Source organism: Uranotaenia lowii, chromosome 2 (genome assembly GCF_029784155.1).
Source record: "Uranotaenia lowii strain MFRU-FL chromosome 2, ASM2978415v1, whole genome shotgun sequence".
Taxonomy (NCBI): domain Eukaryota; kingdom Metazoa; phylum Arthropoda; class Insecta; order Diptera; family Culicidae; genus Uranotaenia; species Uranotaenia lowii.
In genome coordinates, this window is record NC_073692.1 from 217659530 (window position 1) to 217679290 (window position 19761).

A 19761-nucleotide genomic window follows, 5' to 3' on the forward strand; every position below is an offset into this window, starting at 1 on the left:
ACGAACCGGTCAAAGGGCGATAGAAGGAAGGATCGCCCATTTATCGTAAATCAGTTCACTCAAATCGTAAATGTCGAATTAGCATAATCTCAACTATTTGGAGACTTATTTATGAATTGATTTAAATGCTGTCCGGTTCAACTTTTTTCGGGCAAAGCTTGTTCTAAATGAATGATAGAAAATCACTCAATACCAACTTGTTTACGATGGTTATTGAAAATCTCTTAATATTCGTTATGGATTATCATTTCTATTACGATTTCATGTTAGCTGGGTTCCACTCCACCCCCCCCCCCCCCCCCCCATGAGAGTCATAAAATGCCAAGCAACATGTTCTTCTCTAAACTAAAAATAACAAATTGCATATCCAATTTTAATGAACGGCTTAAATGATTCAAGACTAGCTTATTGATAGAAATTCAGTCCCGAATATCGAATTCCAATAAGATTAGACTAAGCTTGACAAATCGCTCAGATTTTGCACAAATTTTTGCTCTTAATTAGCAAAATCAAACAAAAATTTAAATTGAGTAATTAAAATTGTGTATTTCGCGTCTAAATTTTCTAAGTAAATTTCATCAAAACTAAGATTTTTTTAAGCTTAAAATATGTTTTGTGTATTTCCTTATGATTATTATTGAATAATTTTTATATTGGCAGTTATTGGATATTCCGGATTTGCACGACCCGGATACTTGGGGAAAAATAACTGGAAAGCTTAGGCTACAATAATTGTAGATTTTCACTCACTAATCTTACTTCCACAGCCAGAACTTATGTCTGATCCCGGAGAATAATATAAGGTTGTTATTATTGTTTTTGTCAAAAACCGGCCGGGCCCACTATGGAGCAGAGAACGCAGAGATGTCAGGAACAAAGAAAGAGAAAAAGCCTGGACCACTAAATAGTACCATACGCTCCGAGGGTTAGGCTAGAATAATTCTGGATTCCAAATTTGCTTATAAACACTAAAGTTCGATTTCGGATTCTGTATCCAATTTATTTTTACTGAACTTCAGTTTGGATCATTATTGGGGAAAAATCCAGATTCGACTCTCGGTTTTGCATTTCAAACTTAAATGTTCGAATCTCATTCTTTCAAAAAAATATTTAAAATTACAAACCATTTTTAAGATTTTCCTTCAGATTCACAAGTTGAATTTCGAATACATAACTGAAAAACGAATTCACATTAAAAGCCAACAATTCAGAAATCAAATAAGAGATTTCTGATTGAGCATTCTGATTCAAATTTAGCTTTTCGGCTCATAATTAGTAAGAATTATTATCTGGAACTTAGATACATTTTTTTTTCTCAAATTTTAAGTTCAGATTTCGAACTCAGGATCAAAAAGCCGTGTTAAGATTACAAAATAAAAAATTCAGATACAGTTCGAAGTTGAGTTTTATTATCAAGATTAAAATATCAAAGTGATTATTTCGTTAAGGATTCAAATTACAGGCGGTTGCAGTTTCAGAATTTTGATTCTGGATTCAAAATTAAAATTTGATTGATCAGAATCAGCTCGGGACACAAACTAGAAAAATTCAACTGAAAACATATTTTACTGGTTTTTTGTATCACAATATTTATATTGCAGATTCTTCTTAAACAAAGTTTAAAACAAACATCTTTTAATTAAATCGAATTTATAAGATTAAAAAATAAATCTGATTTGAACTGCAAACTTGATTGATTTATTAATAAATATATGATTTTTTTACCAATGCCTCAAATGGTCATGCTAGTTTTTACAAAGAAATAGTAGTACTCTTATTTAAATAAATAAAACAATTTCTTTAAAAAAAATCTTCAAATCCCTAAGTTATTTTTTTTTTAAACTTCATGGAAAAAATAGCTACTTCTTGGACTTATTTTGAAGAGTTGAAAATTTAAATAAATACCACACTTATAATGTAAAATAACTTAAACCTGAATGATAACATAGAACCATAGATAACATAATTGAATTCTTGCTCTAAACTTTTGTTTGAACTGTCCAAATTGATTCTGGATTTTCGTTATCTTTATTCTTACTTAAAATTTTTAACTTATATTTTTCGTATGTATGTATACTCCCGCTATTCGCAAGACTGTCCCATATGCATTTTCGTCATTTTTCAGTTTATCTAAAAAATCGTTCAAATACTGAAGAACAAACAAGCTCAACAAATTTCAACGGTGAGCTCAATTTTGAAATTTGGGGGGCGTTATAAGGGCTCAGGGGGGCGGTGAGGTAATTCACATTCACAAATCACGAAACAACGTAGATTTTCAATAACAACCAGTAAATTCGATGCAAAACAATGAAATTACGTTACAAAACTAAACATCAGGTTCAAGACTTAAATATCGTTTTTTTTTTTCACTGAGCTGCAAGCAAATCTTTGTTCTAGTACCCCAGTATTTTTTTTAAATGTATCTAAAAGATTCTTTGAAATTGTCAAAGATTTTGTATACGCTTTACATGTTGATCTTGTTTTGCAAGATTATTTTCGGTTAAACTTAAAAAAAATTAATTTTAGATGGCAATGCTTGAGAATTTTTTATATGTTTTGTATTAAAAAATCTGCTAAACAAAAAAAAATACTTCGAAAAAATATGTGTAAAAAGAAGTCATCTGTGATTTGATGATAGTTTTTTAGAAAAAAAATATGAAAGAATTATTTTAGGAGAGTTTCTATTCTAAGTTCTTACTTGTTCATCTTTATCTAAATTGGTTGAAAAAATCATTTGTGCCATTTGCAATGAATACACTTTTAATCTATTCGGTTATCACTAACATTGCCGGAATTCTTTTTTTAATATCTTTATTATAGAAATTTTCAGCTTTCAGCTGGTTCATGCCGGAATTCAGTTATTCGAATCTAATTTAAACTTCAGACGCATGAATGCTGCATAACTTTAAACAGGACTCAACTTCAGATATCAAAAATTATAATGTTTTTCACGTTATTTCACCGGCTGGACAGTAATAAGTTTGTATTCAATAATACAAATCAATGGTGAATATTGATTTTTTTTTACAAAAATTTAAGATATATGATTTTATGTAAAAAAAAATAAATTAATCAGTTTTACTAATTGTCTAGGAAACTTTGCAATTTTATTTCGGATAAAATTGCATTTTTATTTTTAAATTGCGACCCAGAGATGGGTCTTGACTCAAACATTCAGTCAGCGAAACTTTTTTTGTAGAGAAATGAATCCAACTTAGATGAAATTTCAGGGACTAGATAAGAGAAAATCGATGTTGAAAAACATGCGAAAAAAATTCGCCTTGTCTCCCGGTGAGACTTGAACCCACATCTTGCGCCTCTCCGGGGCCCATGTATTAACATTCTACTAATACATTGCATTTTTATTTCGGAGGAAATAGTATGTAACGAAAATCTAAAAATCTGAAAAATCACGAGATATAGTTCGGAATATGGAGAATTTTTTGACCATTTCTACACTAATAATACCCGCTACCCCTCGGCTCTGAGGCCTCATATAAACTTGAATGAATTTGGAGTTAATTCTTACATCAACATAAAGCCAAAAGCAAAAAATTTTTCAACGATCCATCATTATCATTTTTTAAAGATGTTCTTAAAATTTGCCCAGGGGGGCGTTGAGCTCGAAAATTTTGCAAAAGGGGGCGGTGAGCGAAAAAAGTTTGAAAACCACTGATTTAGACTAACAAACTTTCATAACTTCGTTCTCAACATATATGAAAAAATACCAAGTCATGCCTGTCCCATATGAAATATACCCGCAAAGCTGTCCCATATGTCTATTTATACAGAATGCTTCAAAATTGCTCCTCTAATTTACGTTAATTTTACAAATATTCATACAATGTGTGCAACAAAATAAGCATTCATTGAAATTGCGAAAGTTAGACTAGATAAAACAATACAGTAAAGTTAAAAATAACAATCTCCATAATTTTTACAAGCTAAGTTTAGCCTAATGGGTAAATTCCATCAAACTGTTTTGTTTTTAATTTCGCATGAAGCTTATTGAATTTTTCTTTGTAAAACATGAAAAATAGTCAGCTACAAAGCCATATTTTTTTAGGTTTTTGTCATGCTGTTACTTGCTGCTTGGAATTTCATAAAATCTATGAACAAGAATACAGAACATTCCAACTCAATCGCTCAAGCTGAACGGTTGTGTTCTCCCAACGTTTCGATCGGAGTGTGTTTTATTATAACTCGCTGCTTTTTTTAAATCGGACAGTGCAGTTAGTCCGAACGTGGTGGTTTGTTTTTCTACCGACCAAATCGTTTGCCGAATTCCAGAGACACGAAATTGAAATTGGCGTGAGTTTTATCTGGCCATCATCATCGGTGCGAGTGTTGTCGCCATCGGGGAAGTGTTAATTGTTCCCCCGACAAACCCGAGTGTGGATAACGTGGGAGCTGTTACCGTTGGTTCCGGTGCTGTTTGCCGTGGGTAGCAGGATACAGGACGTCTCGGTGGATCGGTCGTTTGCGTTCAAGAGCGTCATCAGCAGCAAAGACTCAACTTGGTCGCCATCTTCTTCCAAAGAGGACCACGTGGTTGCTGAACAAAAGAAGATACATGCAATTGAAAAGTGCAAGAACCTTTGTAAGTCTCTTTTTTCATTTTTTCACTATTCTCTCGTCTATTTATTTCCCTGTACATATTTTGAATTTTGGTTGCTTCGGTCATATTTTAAACACGGGCGACATTCGTGTTCCCGTGCAAAAATATGAACGAAGGCGGGGGGTTAAACTCGTCATCGGTGGACGAAAAGCAAGCCATGTACGAGAATGAAGAGCATTTGGAGGATTCAGACGATGCTGGTCCCTCAAGTGCTAATCATTCTCGTACGTCCAATAATTCTTCATCACCCACAGATGACAGTGTAGCTCCTCGACTCCGAACCTACACAGATGGTTCGTCTTTTTCTGGGCCATGGGTGGTTTTCATCCGGCCCAAAGCTAACGGCAAACAGCTAAACGTAGTGCAGATCACTAAAGATCTGGCGAGGTGGCCCTCCGTAACCTGCGTTACTAAGGTGCGACCAAACAAGTTGCGCGTTGTCGTGGACAATCATAAATCCGCTAATGAAATTGTTGCCAGCAAATTCATTAATTTAGAGTACCACGTCTACATTCCGTCTCGAAACGTAGAGATAGAGGGCGTGATCTCAGAAATGAGTCTGGAGGCTGGGTACGTTAAATCCCACGGCGTTGGTAAATTTAAGAGCCTTGATTCGACTTCGGTCGAAATCTTGGATTGCCGCCAACTCAATACTACCACCGTCGTAGAAGGAGTTAAAAAGTACTCGCCTTCAGCTTCATTTCGAGTGACCTTTGCGGGTACCGCCCTCCCTCACTACGTCTTGATTGACGGAGTTTTGAGGCTTCCTGTGCGGCTCTTCGTGCCTCGCCCGATGGAATGCAAAAATTGCATTAAATTGGGGCATACAGCTTCCCATTGTTGTAGCAAGAAGCGTTGCCCCAAATGCGGGGAGGTTCATGGGGATGGAGCATGCTCAGCAATAGAACAGAAATGTATCTATTGCGGGGGCTCACCTCATGACATCTCCTTGTGCGAGGCGTTTAAGAGCCGCTGGGATAGTCAAAGGCGCTCTTTGAAGGAACGGTCAAAACGTTCCTATGCCGCCATACTAAAGGGCGCGGCGCCTCCGATCCAACCGCAGTCCAGTAACATTTTCACAGTGCTGCCAGTTGACAACGAGGACACAACAGATGAGGAGAACCCGTTTATTTTTGTAGCGAACTCGCGAAAACGTTCAAAACCAACTACTAAGACCCCTAAGATTCCGAATAAAATCCCGACAATCAGCCCTCCAATCAACATCACCAAAAAAGTGATTGCTACAGACAAGAAAAAACAAATTCCTCCTGGATTCCGCGCGACCTTTTCTCCACAGAATAATTCAACAGCAGCTGGGACTTCAAAAGCTCCCGTTACTAATGCGGATTTGTCAGAATCAACTCATCAACCGGGACTTTTCAAGTTTTCTGACATACTTAATGGAATTTTCACGTTTTTTAACGTTTCTGAATCCATAAGAAGCATTGTTAGTGCAATGCTTCCTATGGTTAAGACATTTTTGAAGCAGTTGATGCAAACTTGGCCCCTTCTTTCAGTGTTTATCTCTCTCGATGGCTAATTTACGCCGAGAGGTCGGAGATATCACTGTTTTACAGTGGAATTGTCGTAGTCTCGTCCCTAAACTGGACCCGTTCAAATTTTTACTTCATGAAACTAGTTGCGATATTTTTGCGTTGTCCGAAACTTGGCTTTCTTCACAATCTAACATCTCATTCCACGATTTTAATGTCATACGTCTAGACCGCGACGATTCTTATGGAGGGGTGCTTTTGGGGATCAATAAGCACCACTCCTTCTATAGAATCCACCTCCCTTTATCAGGAGGAATTGAAGCTGTTGCATGTCATACAACTATAAGAGGTAAGGACTTATGCGTTGTCAGTTTGTACTGGCCTCATAGAGTTGCAGTGGATCGACGTCACCTAGAGGACCTGTGCTCAGTGCTCCCTGAGCCAAGGTTGATCCTGGGTGACTTTAATTCGCATGGAACTGTCTGGGGAGAACAAATTGACGATAGTCGTTCTACTCTTATCTATGACATTTGCGACAGTTTCAATTTAACAATTTTGAACACGGGTGAAAAAACACGAGTACCTAAACCTCCTGCAAGACAAAGTGCAATTGACCTCTCACTCTGCTCAAACTCACTATCATTGGATTGCCAGTGGAAGGTAATCCCTGATCTCAATGGTAGTGATCACTTGCCAATCAAAATTACAATCACCAATGGGGTTAGCTCTTCAAACACAATAAATATGACATATGACCTTACAAGACACATCGACTGGAAAAAATACTCGGACGAAATAACATCAGCAATCGGTTCTACGAATGTTTTACCTCCTGCAGAGGAGTACCACTTTCTTTCACGTTTAATACATGAAAGTGCACTTTGCGCTCAAACAAAACCCATCCCAGATTCATCAGTTCCCCGAAGGCCTCCAAACCCATGGTGGGACCAGCAGTGTTCCAAGCTTTATAAGGACAAATCAAAAGCATTCAAAGATTTTCGGAAATATGGAACTCTCGCCCTTTTTGAAGTATATGTTTCCCTTGAAAATCAGTTTAAAAAATTGGTCAAGGGGAAGAAAAAGGCGTATTGGAGGAATTTTGTGGGTGGCTTATCAAGAGAAACATCCTTGAGTACCTTGTGGAGAGTGGCACGAAGCATGCGTAATAGATCATCTACGAATGAAAGTGAGGAATATTCACATAGATGGATATTTAACTTTGCACGGAAAGTCTGTCCAGATCAGTGATTGAATTTTGCTGAGCATGAGTTGATCAACCATCTCTCGCTCAACGCTTTACTCGGAAGCAAAGGTTGCTTTGAGGCAGCGAAAACGACAAAACCGATGATGTATACGCTCTCAACATGGCCGCCTTCATGAAGCAATATACATTCGAGGCAGCTAATCCAAAAAACCAAACGAATGGCTCTCACTCATCTCCTGTCACAACCTTGAGGGAACCGAATTCAAAAGGCAGAGCAAACCCGAGTCTCCTCGTTTGTGCCTGGATCGAATGCGTGAGGTTTTTCTGCTATTGCTATTATTGCACAGCAACCGCACGCAGGCAGCTAGTTTTTTCATTTCTTTTTCTTCCCCCCTCTTTCACCATACGTTGCGGGCCGTGCAACGCAATAAGTTCGGTTGTTTTTGTTGTTGCCTCAACCTTTGCGGCGAGGTTGAAGATGTTCTCCTCAACGACAGCTGTCGGCTGGAGTTATTCGAGTTATTCAAATTCAACAACGTAAATGAGTATGTGTGCCTCGTCTTCTTCATGCATCATGTAGCAACCGAACGTTGAGAGAGTTCGTTCGGGGCAGCAAACGGATAGTGTCTCTCAGAGCAGATCCTCCTCATGGGGGGAGGTTTGAATGAATGTATATGTATCGTCTCCTGTATAGCTATGCGAGGCCTCAAAGTGTGTATTTTGAATGCCTCTGATGAGAAAATTGGTGAGGATTTCAATCACTGGTCCAGATTCTACGCCTGTACAAAAAATAATCCGGGATGTGCTTCCTGAAAGGTGTGGTCTGGATTCCAGTTTTTCGATGGTCGAATTCTCACTTGCCCTCCTCTCTTGCAACAATTCAGCTCCGGGTATTGATAAAATTAGATTTAACTTGTTGAAAAACCTTCCGGACGCCGCCAAATTTCGCTTGTTAAGTTTATTTAATCAATTCTTGGAGCATAACATTGTTCCCCAAGAGTGGAGACAAGTGAGAGTTATCGCTATCCAAAAGCCCGGAAAACCAGCGTCCGATGCGAATTCGTACCGTCCAATAGCGATGTTGTCTTGTATACGTAAATTGATGGAGAAAATGATTTTGTTTCGTTTGGATAAATGGGTAGAAACAAATGGTCTCCTTTCAGATACTCAATTTGGGTTTCGAAGGGGCAAAGGAACAAACGATTGTCTTGCTTTGCTGTCTTCAGAGATACAAATGGCGTACGCAAAACGTGAGCAAATGGCTTCAGTGTTTCTAGACATAAAGGGAGCTTTTGATGCAGTCTCAATAGAGGTGTTGTCAGACAAGTTGCACTCCCGGGGTCTGCCTCCACTATTGAACAACATCTTATACAGCTTGCTTTGTGAGAAACATCTGAACTTTGCTCACGGAGATATTGCAATTAGAAGAACCTCCTACATGGGCCTCCCACAGGGTTCATGTTTAAGTCCACTTTTGTACAACTTTTACGTAAGTGACATCGATAGTTGTCTCTCTGAAGGCTGCACTCTAAGACAACTTGCAGATGACGGCGTGGTGTCTGTCACAGGATCTTCCGAGTCTCATCTGCACAGACCTTTACAAGATACTTTAGACAGATTGTCTTCCTGGGCGTTGGGGCTTGGGATTGAGTTTTCCCCTCAGAAAACGGAGATGGTTGTTTTCTCTAAGAAACATAGACCTGCTCAACCGAAGCTTCAACTCCTAGGCAGAACGATCACTCAATCGAGGTGTTTTAAGTATCTTGGGGTTTGGTTTGACTCCAAGTGTACCTGGAGAGCCCATATTGAGTATCTGAAAGGAAAATGCCAACAAAGAATAAATTTTCTCCGATCAATCACAGGCACCTGGTGGGGAGCCCACCCAGAAGATCTTTTAAAATTGTATCGAACAACCATTCTTTCAGTGATGGAATATGGTAGCTTCTGTTTCCAGTCAGCTGCCAAATCTCACCTCATCAAACTCGAGCGTATCCAATACCGTTGTCTCCGCATCGCAATGGGCTCTATGCCCTCAACGCACAACATGAGTCTTGAAGTTTTGGCAGGAATACTCCCTTTGAAAGATCGATACAATCTACTATCACTTCGGTTCCTCATCAGATGTGAGGTCATGAACCCATTGGTGATCGTTAATTTTGAAAGGTTACTTGAGCAAAATTTTCGAACAAGATTTATGTCTGTATACTATGTCCTCATGTCAATGCAGGTAAACCCTTCTTCGTACTCTCCAACTCGTGTTTTCAGCCCACACTACGATAATTCTTCTGTCCAGTTTGATTTGTCTATGCAGCAGGAAATTCGTGGAATCCCGGATTCGCATCGCCCACTTCTGATTCCAAGAATTTTCGAAGCTAAATATAGACACGTCGATGCTGACAAAATGTACTTTACCGATGGGTCTCTAATTGAGGAATCAACGGGATTCGGAGTGTTCAACGAAACAACTAGCGCCTCTTATAACCTCCAGTCTCCATGCTCTGTGTATATAGCAGAGTTAGCTGCTATTCACTGGGCCTTGGACAGCATCGCCTCACGGCCTGTTGGGCACTACTACATTGTAACGGATAGTCTAAGCTCAGTTGACGCAATACGATCAATACGACCGGGAAAGCACTCGCCGTTCTTCCTAGAGAAGATACGGGATACTTTGAGTGCTTTAACAAGACGTCGCTTTCCCATTACCTTTGTTTGGGTTCCCTCTCATTGCTCGATAGTGGGCAATGAGAAGGCAGACTCTCTGGCAAAGGTGGGGGCGACGGAAGGCGACACGTATCCACGTGAAATCGTCTTCAACGAATTCTACTTCTTGGTACGAGGGAACTCTCTTGTCAACTGGCAGCGCAAATGGGACGAGGATGAGGATGGTCGGTGGCTCCACTCGATTATCCCAAAGGTAAGCCTTAAACCCTGGTTTAATAGGTTGGACCTGAGTCGGGATTTTATTCGTATATTTTCCCGTCTCATGTCCAATCATTGTTCCTTAGACGCGGTACTCTATCGTTTTGACATTGCTGGCAGCAATTTGTGTAGTTGCGGCCAAGGTTACCATGACATCGAGCATATTGTTTGGTCGTGTGAGGTCCATCTTGTCGCCAGAACGAATTTAATAGACTCCCTTAGGGCCCGAGGAAAACCATCTAATGTTCCAGTGAGAGATGTACTAGCTGTGCTAGATTTGGACTACATGTTCGAAATCTACCTTTTTCTAAAAGCTATCGACCTTCGTCTATAATTTCCTTTTTATTTTCATATTTCCCTTTCTATCTTCCTTTCTCCTCTCACAAAGTGTTAAGTTAAGAAAACAATTGTAAACAACAAAATCGATTTTGGCTCTTTAAAGCTTAAAGGTATGAGCCGTTTCAAATAAAGAATTGTTAAAAAAAAAAAAAAAAAAGAATACAGAAGTAAGGAATCATGTTTTGAACGCAGAATTGTATAACTGACTTTTACTGATTTTTTTTAAATTGTGCTCCAAAATTCTGAATTCAGACTATGGATTTGAAATTCGTTGTTCCAATTCTGATTTACTCTGCTTTAATTCTACTAGTTTACAAAATTTAAAAAAAAACGTGAACTTCATCTACTGACCCAAATCTTTGATGTAGAAGCGGGCGCTGAATCCAAAAATGAAATTAAAAAAATCCCAGTAGAACTTGTACTTATATTCAAACATCCTATCAAGAAAAATATTAAAAAAAAAATTATTAATTAAAACCAGTATTTTTTGCTTTTCTCGAGCAAAATACCTCAAGCAATTCAAGCTACCCCTCCCTATGGTCAGATCTTACTGAAATTTGGCATGTGACCTTCTGGTAAAATAATGATCAATTTTAGCTTGGGGCGAGTGAGGTTTATCACGTTTAATTCTTCCTTTATTAAGATTAATGATAAGTTTTAATCGCCGATAAATTTATTAATTTAATATGTTCATTGACACGTGCGGCGAGATGAAACGCTAGGTAGAAAAATTTGTAAAGGCATGAAGAATACTTGACGATACTTCACTGTCGTACGAACATGCTGATCAACAAATAATAATGTCTCGAATGGCGCAGGATTTGGACACACTTCAAGGATACTTCAATTACAATCTTCTCTCGCTCAACTTGGACAAAACCAAGTACGTCATTTTTAGGACAGCCAATCGGCGCATTGAATGTGAGGATCTGCTTCAGACTGGTACAACAGTAATCGAAAAAGTTAAAACCTTCAAGTACCTTGGGCTTATCTTTGACGAATTTCTGAAATGGGATGCGCACGTAGACAGGCTCAGAAAAGAGCTTAGTGCTATACACAGCTTAATGTGGAAAATTTCGAGGTTCGTACCCACTAAACAGCTGACGTACATCTACCATGCTTTTGTACAGTCTAAACTGCAATACATGGTCTCTATCTGGGGAGCAGCAAGTAAAAGCAATATAAGACCACTCCAGGCCATGCAAAATCGATGTCTGAAAGCAGTTTACAAACGACCCAAACTCTTCTCCACGCTCAGCCTATTTAAAGAAGCCCCGTTATCTGTTCTACCGATAGCTGCACTAAGAGAACTACAGAGTATTGTGCGGATTCACAACGTACTGTATAATCCACTCTGTCACCACAATCAACATGTCCAGCAACAGAGTCATAGATTCCCCACAAGATCGAGAGAAAACCTAATACAAAGAAGACCAAACACAGAAAAAATGAAAAGATCCCCTGAATACTTCAGTAAAATGAAGTATAACAGTCTACCAGCGCACTTAAAAATCATAAGGAACAAAGCCAGTTTCAAACGTCAACTCAAAGTTCATATAAAAAACCACTTGGAGAACTTCTTAGTATGAAACAACAGTAAAACAAACTAGATCGTTGAACCTGCCGTAAACCAGTTTTTTTCAAAGTCTCCTTAACAGAGAGTAATCTCACTGGAGACTTGAAAGAAGTCCAGTTCCTCACTTCAAACATATCTGCCTGCCACTAATTGCCTCCATAAAATTTTGTTTTTATCCCTCTCCGCCAGCCACCGCCACCGCCCACCACCGCCCACCAACGCCACCCACCACCGCCACCTACAACAGTCACAATTTGAAGAAAATACAGCTCTCAAACAATGAGCCCAAATAATTGAAGCGTTTATAAAACAAAAATTCTGTGTAATCACAAAAAAAAAAAAAAAAAAAAAAAAAAAAAAAAAAAAAAAAAAAAAAAAAAAAAAAGAATAGGCGGATAGGCAAGCATCAGATGAGCTTCGTAGGATAAAGTTTGGATAGGTGTTGAAACTGTAAGTCTAGGGCATTTTTATTGGAATGCATGAAAGTGTGGTGGTACGCCTTTGCCGTACAACCTAGCGTTTCATCTCGCCGCACGTGTCAATGAACATATTAAATTAATTTATTAAGATTAGTACACCGCAGTTCGTTAAATTATTCAATAATGGAAATATTACTGTTTTAGTTAAATAACCCTAACTTCTTCAATTTCTAACCGATTTTGATAAATAACCACTTGAAATCTTTGTTTTAAATTGACATTTTCGGTGCATAGACAGCCAAAATTTTCAAATGTAACTGTCGATAAAACAAAATTTTCTCTGAAAAAAAGCATTTTTTATTATTCTTTTATAACAACTTCATTAATATCAAACATACTGTCTATCATACGCAAAAATGAAGTTCAGATGATCGATAGCAACTTTATTCACCTTCAATATGCAAAACAGAAATTTAAAATTAATGCTATGCAGTCCGGGCTATTTGAATATAAGCACAAGTACTTTTTTTTTATTTTTCCAAAATTTAATATTTGGAGCATAACTTTAAAACTGTTCTACTGAGATTTTTTTTGAACTTCATTTTCAGATACAGCGCCCGATTTCACATCAACAGTCAATCTTCAGCTTACTTAGTTCAAAAATGCTGTGAACTAATGTTCTTTATTCTGAGTCTATTTTTATATTTTTCGTAATACGATCTATCACGACATGGGACATAAATTCGGAGTCGTACCCCTTGGTGAAAAATCTTTTTAAAGTGATATGGGACAGTAAAACATAAATTGACAAAAGCAATGATCACTTACTTATAATCAACTAATCTGACTCTGAATTGTATATCTGAACTTTATAACTTTATTTTCTTATCTTGACATTTCAGGAAATCAGGAATGAAATTCGAAGACGATAAGTATAAAGTATGATTAAGGCTCCAATCAAATCTGAAAATTTTAAATTAAGTTCTAGAACAAGATACACAATGACGAATCTTATGAACTACCTATATGCTCAAAATAAATTGAACCGATTATTTGGTGCTCATTCGAAATAAATCCCGAAAATTGTGAATCACCCTCATGATGAGTGCTTGGATCTACACCTACACCTCTCCCAGCATAACATCACAGTGTTTCCCCCAGGAAATTTGGAGTGATAGGTATCAGGAAATACCGCTGAAATTACTTAATTCCATATGTATTCACTCCGTCATACTGCATGAGATACCAAATTTGTAAAGCTTCACGAGTGTAGACGACCTTTGAGATTTTTAAGCTATCGTTTGTTTTTTTTTGTTGCCAGTCGTTTGCTTGACGATGATCCCGTTTACGATGAGCAACAGTAAGTATGTAGTAGCAGCAGTAAAAAAGTACCTACCTATTACTGGAAGGCATTGCCAAAGTCCTTCACGATGGCTGGCCGGTTTGTTTGTGAGTATGTACCTCGGAATGGTTTGCGGCGTGGTGTAGATAGATAAAATGTTAACATTTACTAATAAGTAGTTGCAGCCTATGGTCGAACGAAAAAAAACGATCTACGTACCGAAACGCATTTTACGTGCTCATCAGCAGGTTCTATATACAATAGCTTTGTTATCGATGCCCAAATAGTTTGGCCGATGATGGTTTATTGTTAAAACGAACAACCGTTCTAATGAATTTTTCGCATGCATATGCTAAATGTTTATAATTAAGAAAATTTAAATTCAGAGATGAACCAGCATTGATAACTGGTGCTTGGAGTCTACGTCAGTCTACGTCAGTGTAAAGCTTTCTACTGTTTCACTCAGTCAAAACGGGGTGATGAGGTCAATGCTCTTTTCCTTTGGAGTTATCTTATTATCTTATGAATGTTCTGCGTCATGACTCATAAAATTAATACCTAGAACTCAGAAAAAAGAAAAAAAGGATTTCAGAACCAATTCTATGATTCTATCTACCAGTACTAGAATGATAAAAAAAAAGTTTTAGCATCTATAATTCTAGTAATTGGTAGAACTATTTTAAAATTTGGTTTCTTTAAGAAAAAAGATCTTTAACGCAAACACATTAATCATGTGAATTTCGCTAATTTTAAAATTCACATTTGAAAGGTTTTTTCCATCATTTCCGATCAAATCATGCATGAATGTTGCCGCACCACTATAGTATTGCATACCAACATGAACTCATCGAAGTGATTAATAGTGGAGCATTTTACTTCCAAGGTTTCGATGTTTTCAATCTTTTTTATTTATCATCGCATCATATTAGTACTAATGACTTTTGCGTTTAGTTTTAATTCTTCGCTCCAAGATATCCACTTTTAATTCGATTTTATAATAGACTGAGTTGATTTTTGGTCACTATAAACTTCTCTGGTGCATAGATCAAACAAGATTTATTTTCGTTTAACAAAACTCATCCATGATTTTCTTTGCAGAATTAATTAGTTATTTTTTATCAACTTTTAAGTTTGTTGAAAAAAAAACTAAAAAAAATGTTCAGAAACTCTTTGGAATCTCTACTCTGGGTCGAGCTATGTTACCTTTTTGAAGCAAATTTATAAAATAAATTTACAAATATTTTTTTTTAAGTCAAATCGTGTTGCAGTCTCCTAGTGAGATATTTGTCTTGATTTAGACTTTAAGATAAATATTTAGAATAAGCTATCAGTCAATGGGGAAAAAGTGATTGATGAGAAATCACTATTTTTTGCTTCTCTCAAACAAAATACGTTAAATATCATTCACCATTAAAATTTGGCATGTGACCTTCTGGTAAGCTTATGATCAATTTTAGCTTGGAGCGAGTGAGATTTATCATGTTTGATTCTTCCTCTACTAACAGGATGGCCAGCGAGCCGGGAATCGCAGAAAAACCGGGAATTGAAAATAGCACCGGAAAAACCGGGAAATAACCGGAAATTTGAAATCAAAACCGGGAAAAAACCTTATGCAGTGCGAATCACTTTTTCATGTAAATCTTACGTTTAGAAAAGGTTGAAGTTAATCAAGAGTAACTTTTTATTTAAAATTTGACATAGACGTAAATTGTATTTCTTTGATGAAAATACGAAAAGGGAAAAGTTTATGCGTGTTTTCATTTTTCAATGTTCGCTTTTCCACCGAATGTTAAAAATTAAAGCCAGAATTGTTCTAAATTCTAATTTCAGAATCCGAATTTTTGATTAAAAATTTAGGCTCAGTATAATATTTCAAACTTCGATTCTGAATACAGAGTTAAAAGGTCGAATTAAATTCTCTGTGTTAAGACTTGTTGGACTGAAAATGCAGATGAATTTCAAAAAAAGGTTCTGTTATAAGTTTGAGATTTCAATTTTTGAAATCGGATTCTAAATTCTAAATTAAGAATCATTATCTGGATTTAATATACTCATTTTAGAACACAAATCAAACCTAAACTAAGAAGTTGAAATCTCAGGATTAGAATGCAAAATTTAAATTTTGAAACTAATATCGACATTTATGGATCAGAATTCAATACCAGTTGTTATTTTAGAATTATAGTTCAACTTTTCTAGTCCGAGCTTGACAGTAAAATACATTAACAGCACGAAACAAGCTTGTTTATTTATCAAAATATACTCATTTATCAGAATTATTTAAAAAAATATATATTTCGTTTATTCTGGCGATATTGATATATTTTATTTTTTAAGATTTTTGAATTAAAATATAGTAAACTTCTACATGAGAAATCTAAAAAAAAGTATCGTCTATATCATCAAATATTCGGCAAAATAAATCATTTTTCAGTCCTTTTTATGTTACAGTTTTCATTTTAAGACATCATTATGGGCTTTTCGTTCCTTTTAGCGTTATGGAGGAAATAATGACAATAAATCTCTATTTTTGCGTCCAATTCTAACAAACATGATTTTCATCAGAATTCTTAAAAAATTTCAATAAAATACCTGAAACTTTATTACTTCCTCACGCAGTTTTTAAAATGACAAAATATAAGCATTTCAAATATTGTTTAATTATTTTCACGAAAAAATCTAAAATTTAACTTATATAAGGATAATATATATTTTCCTCACAACAGTTTTAAAGATTTTATAAACCTTTGAACCCCAAAATTGTTTTATTGACAAATGGAAGTTTTGGTTCTGATTAGTTGAACGAACTTTGAACTCTCCCAGAGAATTTGAGATCCAGAACGTCAACTTAGAAGTATCACATAGTATCATAATGTGGTTTCAAAATAATGCAATGCGGTACTTCAAGATTCCTAGATGACGCCCAAAAAAATAAAATTATAAAAATAAAGAAGTTTCCATTAAAAAAACAGTTGTCAAAGTTGGAATAAGTTGTTGCCAAAGACTGAGTCGAAAGCGACAATTTTCCGTTAAACATATGGAATACTGGAACTATTTTCTTACCCTTTCACATTTTAACATTTAAAAATTATTATCGGTACGAAATCCAACAAGTTTCACAAGTATTCTAAAATCGTGAAAAACATAAAACATCTCAAAGGAAAACCGGGAATTTGAAAATGAAAACCCGCTGGCCACCCTGTATTAAGATTAGTTCATTGCGGTTTGTTAAATTATTCCAAAATGCAAAAAAAAAACTGTTTAAGAAAATTTACCACAACTTCTTCAATTTTCAACCGATTTTGATATTTAAATTACCATTTGTAATCTTTGTTTTGATTTGTCATTTAAGTCCACAGAAAAATGGCTTTTTTTTTAATGTTCCCGTGAAGTTTTAAACTGTTGAAAAAATTTCTTTAAACTATTTTTTCTATAGTGAATTCACTAATATCAACAATAATGTTGATCATACGCAAAAATGAAGTTCAAATGATCGATAGCAAAGTTATTCACTTTCAATATGCAAAAAAGACATTCAAAATTGATGTTGTGCAGTCCGAGATATTTGAATATAATAAGTACAAGTACATTTTTTATTTTTTATAAAATTTCATATTTGGAGCATTACTCGAAAACTGTTCTACTGCGTTTTTTTTATTTTTTTATCGGATTCAGCGCCCGATTTTACATTAAAAGTTCACTCAGTTCAAAAATGCTGTAAACTTGTCTATTTAGAAATACCGAACCGAAATATATAGCAAAGAAAATCATGATGCAAAAATTTGAAATGAAGCGTGGGTGCAAGTTAGGATTATTTGATCTTCAGGAAAAGAACGATTTCCATCGATTCAGATGAACGGTCGTAGGATTAATCCTCGTAAAAAATCGGAGCTTGAGGATAATGCGTCCAAAAATCTTCAAAATGGTGAGGTATAATGAAACCATAAGTAACAAAATAGGGAATTCACTTCCACCGATGGATAAAATCTTAGAATTTGCTCAAGAGTCTGATACCTAGATTAAGTTTATTTGATTTGAGCATGAAATTAGTTTTCTAGGAAAGCATTCAATTTATCAAGAAACAACTTAATATTTGCTCAAATCGAATAAGCATAATCTTCCAAACTCTTGAGCAAATTCAAAGGTTTTAACCATCGATGAAATTAAATGAAAATAAAAAAAAAATGAAGGGTTAAAGTTTTTCTGCTCAAATCTGGTTCTTGTAAATTTATGATTTCAGTTTGAACTTTGCCCTTTGGAAAAAAACCGCAATATTTTAAAAATACACGAAAAAATAAAATAATTTTATGTGTTGTTAGATGAAGATCAGGTTCGTACATGTATTTTTCATTAAAAATCAATTCTATATTCATAATCCTGTGGATGAAATTTTTTTAATTGTCCCAATTCTGTAAAATAATAGATTTTTAACGAAATGTTGAAGAAGTTTTAACTAAAGCGGAAATCAAAACGTTTTGCAGATTTCAATAAGTTTATTAAATGTAATAAAACCTTTTTTTAAACTTCCTTCAGTAATGTAAGAAATAATTGTATAATAAACAAACTCAAAATCTGTTGTTTTCTTTCCTGTTAATAGATTTGTAGATCAGTTATCAATGATCGATTTCACTCGAAACTTATTCATTTTTAAATTTATTAACTCCATATAACCCAAACGAGAGGTGATAGAAAAAAATTAACAAAAGGCTCGAGTTCAGAACGCGAAAATCTTCCAAATCAATCAATTAAACATAGGCCTCAAAATGATGAATCTTGAATTACCTTTCAAAATTTCATAAGTAAGTTTTACTATTGTAAGAAGTTTTTATTGATAAAATTTCTTTCTGTAAAGATAAAAATTGATCTTCATCATCTTCATATTAAATTTTACTGTTAAACGTTATGTTCTTTTAGAAAGAACATTTCAAGATTAATTTGATGGTGACAAAATATTCAAAGCTTGAAATATTAAACTATCAATACGCTTGAAAGTTTATAAAAGAGTCAATATATTTTTTAAATTTTAATCCTCTTTTTTAATCGATCATAATCAAACTTTCTTGACCATTTTTGTGAATCATCTTCAACTATGTACACTAGATCGCTGCAAGCTTTGTAGATATGGAAATTTCTAATTCTTAAATTTTACAACTTCCGTAATTTTTGTTGGTTATTTTTGATGCCAGAAATAGTAATAAAAATTTGGAATGCGATCCATCCAGTCCTGAATTAGCGCTACGATTTTTAAATTTTGTATGGAAATTGGTAAAAGAAAACTAAATTTTCATTCAAAAATCACCAGAGATGTACTGAAAGTTCCAAAAAATATAACTTTGGATGGAAAATATTCTTTGATTCTTGCAGTACAATTCATGTGAACAAAGCACAAACCTAACTTGTACCCTAGGAAAGATATTCGATGTTATAAAATATTTTTTGTTTTCAAAATCAATTTTTTTTTAACTTTTGTGTGTTTTCACTGCTTATTTGGAAGCTGTGTTATTATGATGAGAATAAAAAATCTCTAAAACCGGTTTGCATAGCTAGAGAATTTATTGATTTATATAATCTTTTAAAAAAACATTTCATGAAATTATTAAAAGCTCTAGCAAGCAAAATCTGCCATTTTTCTGTACTTTTCAATGGATTCAGATTTTTTATTTTTAAATGGTTTAAACTTTTTCCATGAAACGCTTAGCTGCTTGTCAAATGTATGTATAATGCTGTAAATGTAAGCCTATAGAATGTTTCGCGAAAAAAATCCTATTTCGTCATATGATATAGTTCAATGTGTTTTTGCGTTCCTATTTCCATTTTTGTTTTTGCTGCAGCTTAGAAAATAAACTCTAGA

At 35.3% G+C, this 19761-nt stretch overlaps 2 protein-coding genes across 3 annotated transcripts in view; one reads left to right on the plus strand and one right to left on the minus strand.

The window, feature by feature from the left end:
• The window catches only part of LOC129745481 (UDP-glucose 4-epimerase-like), a 53061-nt gene that overhangs the window by 31477 nt on the left and 1823 nt on the right, over positions 1-19761 (minus strand). The window lies entirely within an intron of this gene.
• Positions 9449-10607, plus strand: LOC129745484 (uncharacterized). 2 transcript variants are annotated; one of them, XM_055738593.1, is made up of 2 exons: positions 9449-10229; positions 10321-10607. In XM_055738593.1, exons 1-2 carry the CDS (start codon positions 9510-9512, stop codon positions 10441-10443), a joined length of 843 nt encoding a protein of 280 aa, XP_055594568.1. In that variant the 5' UTR covers positions 9449-9509; the 3' UTR covers positions 10444-10607. The 2 variants fall into 2 exon arrangements, with proteins under 2 accessions (XP_055594568.1, XP_055594569.1); XM_055738594.1 differs by having other exon boundaries at positions 10367-10607.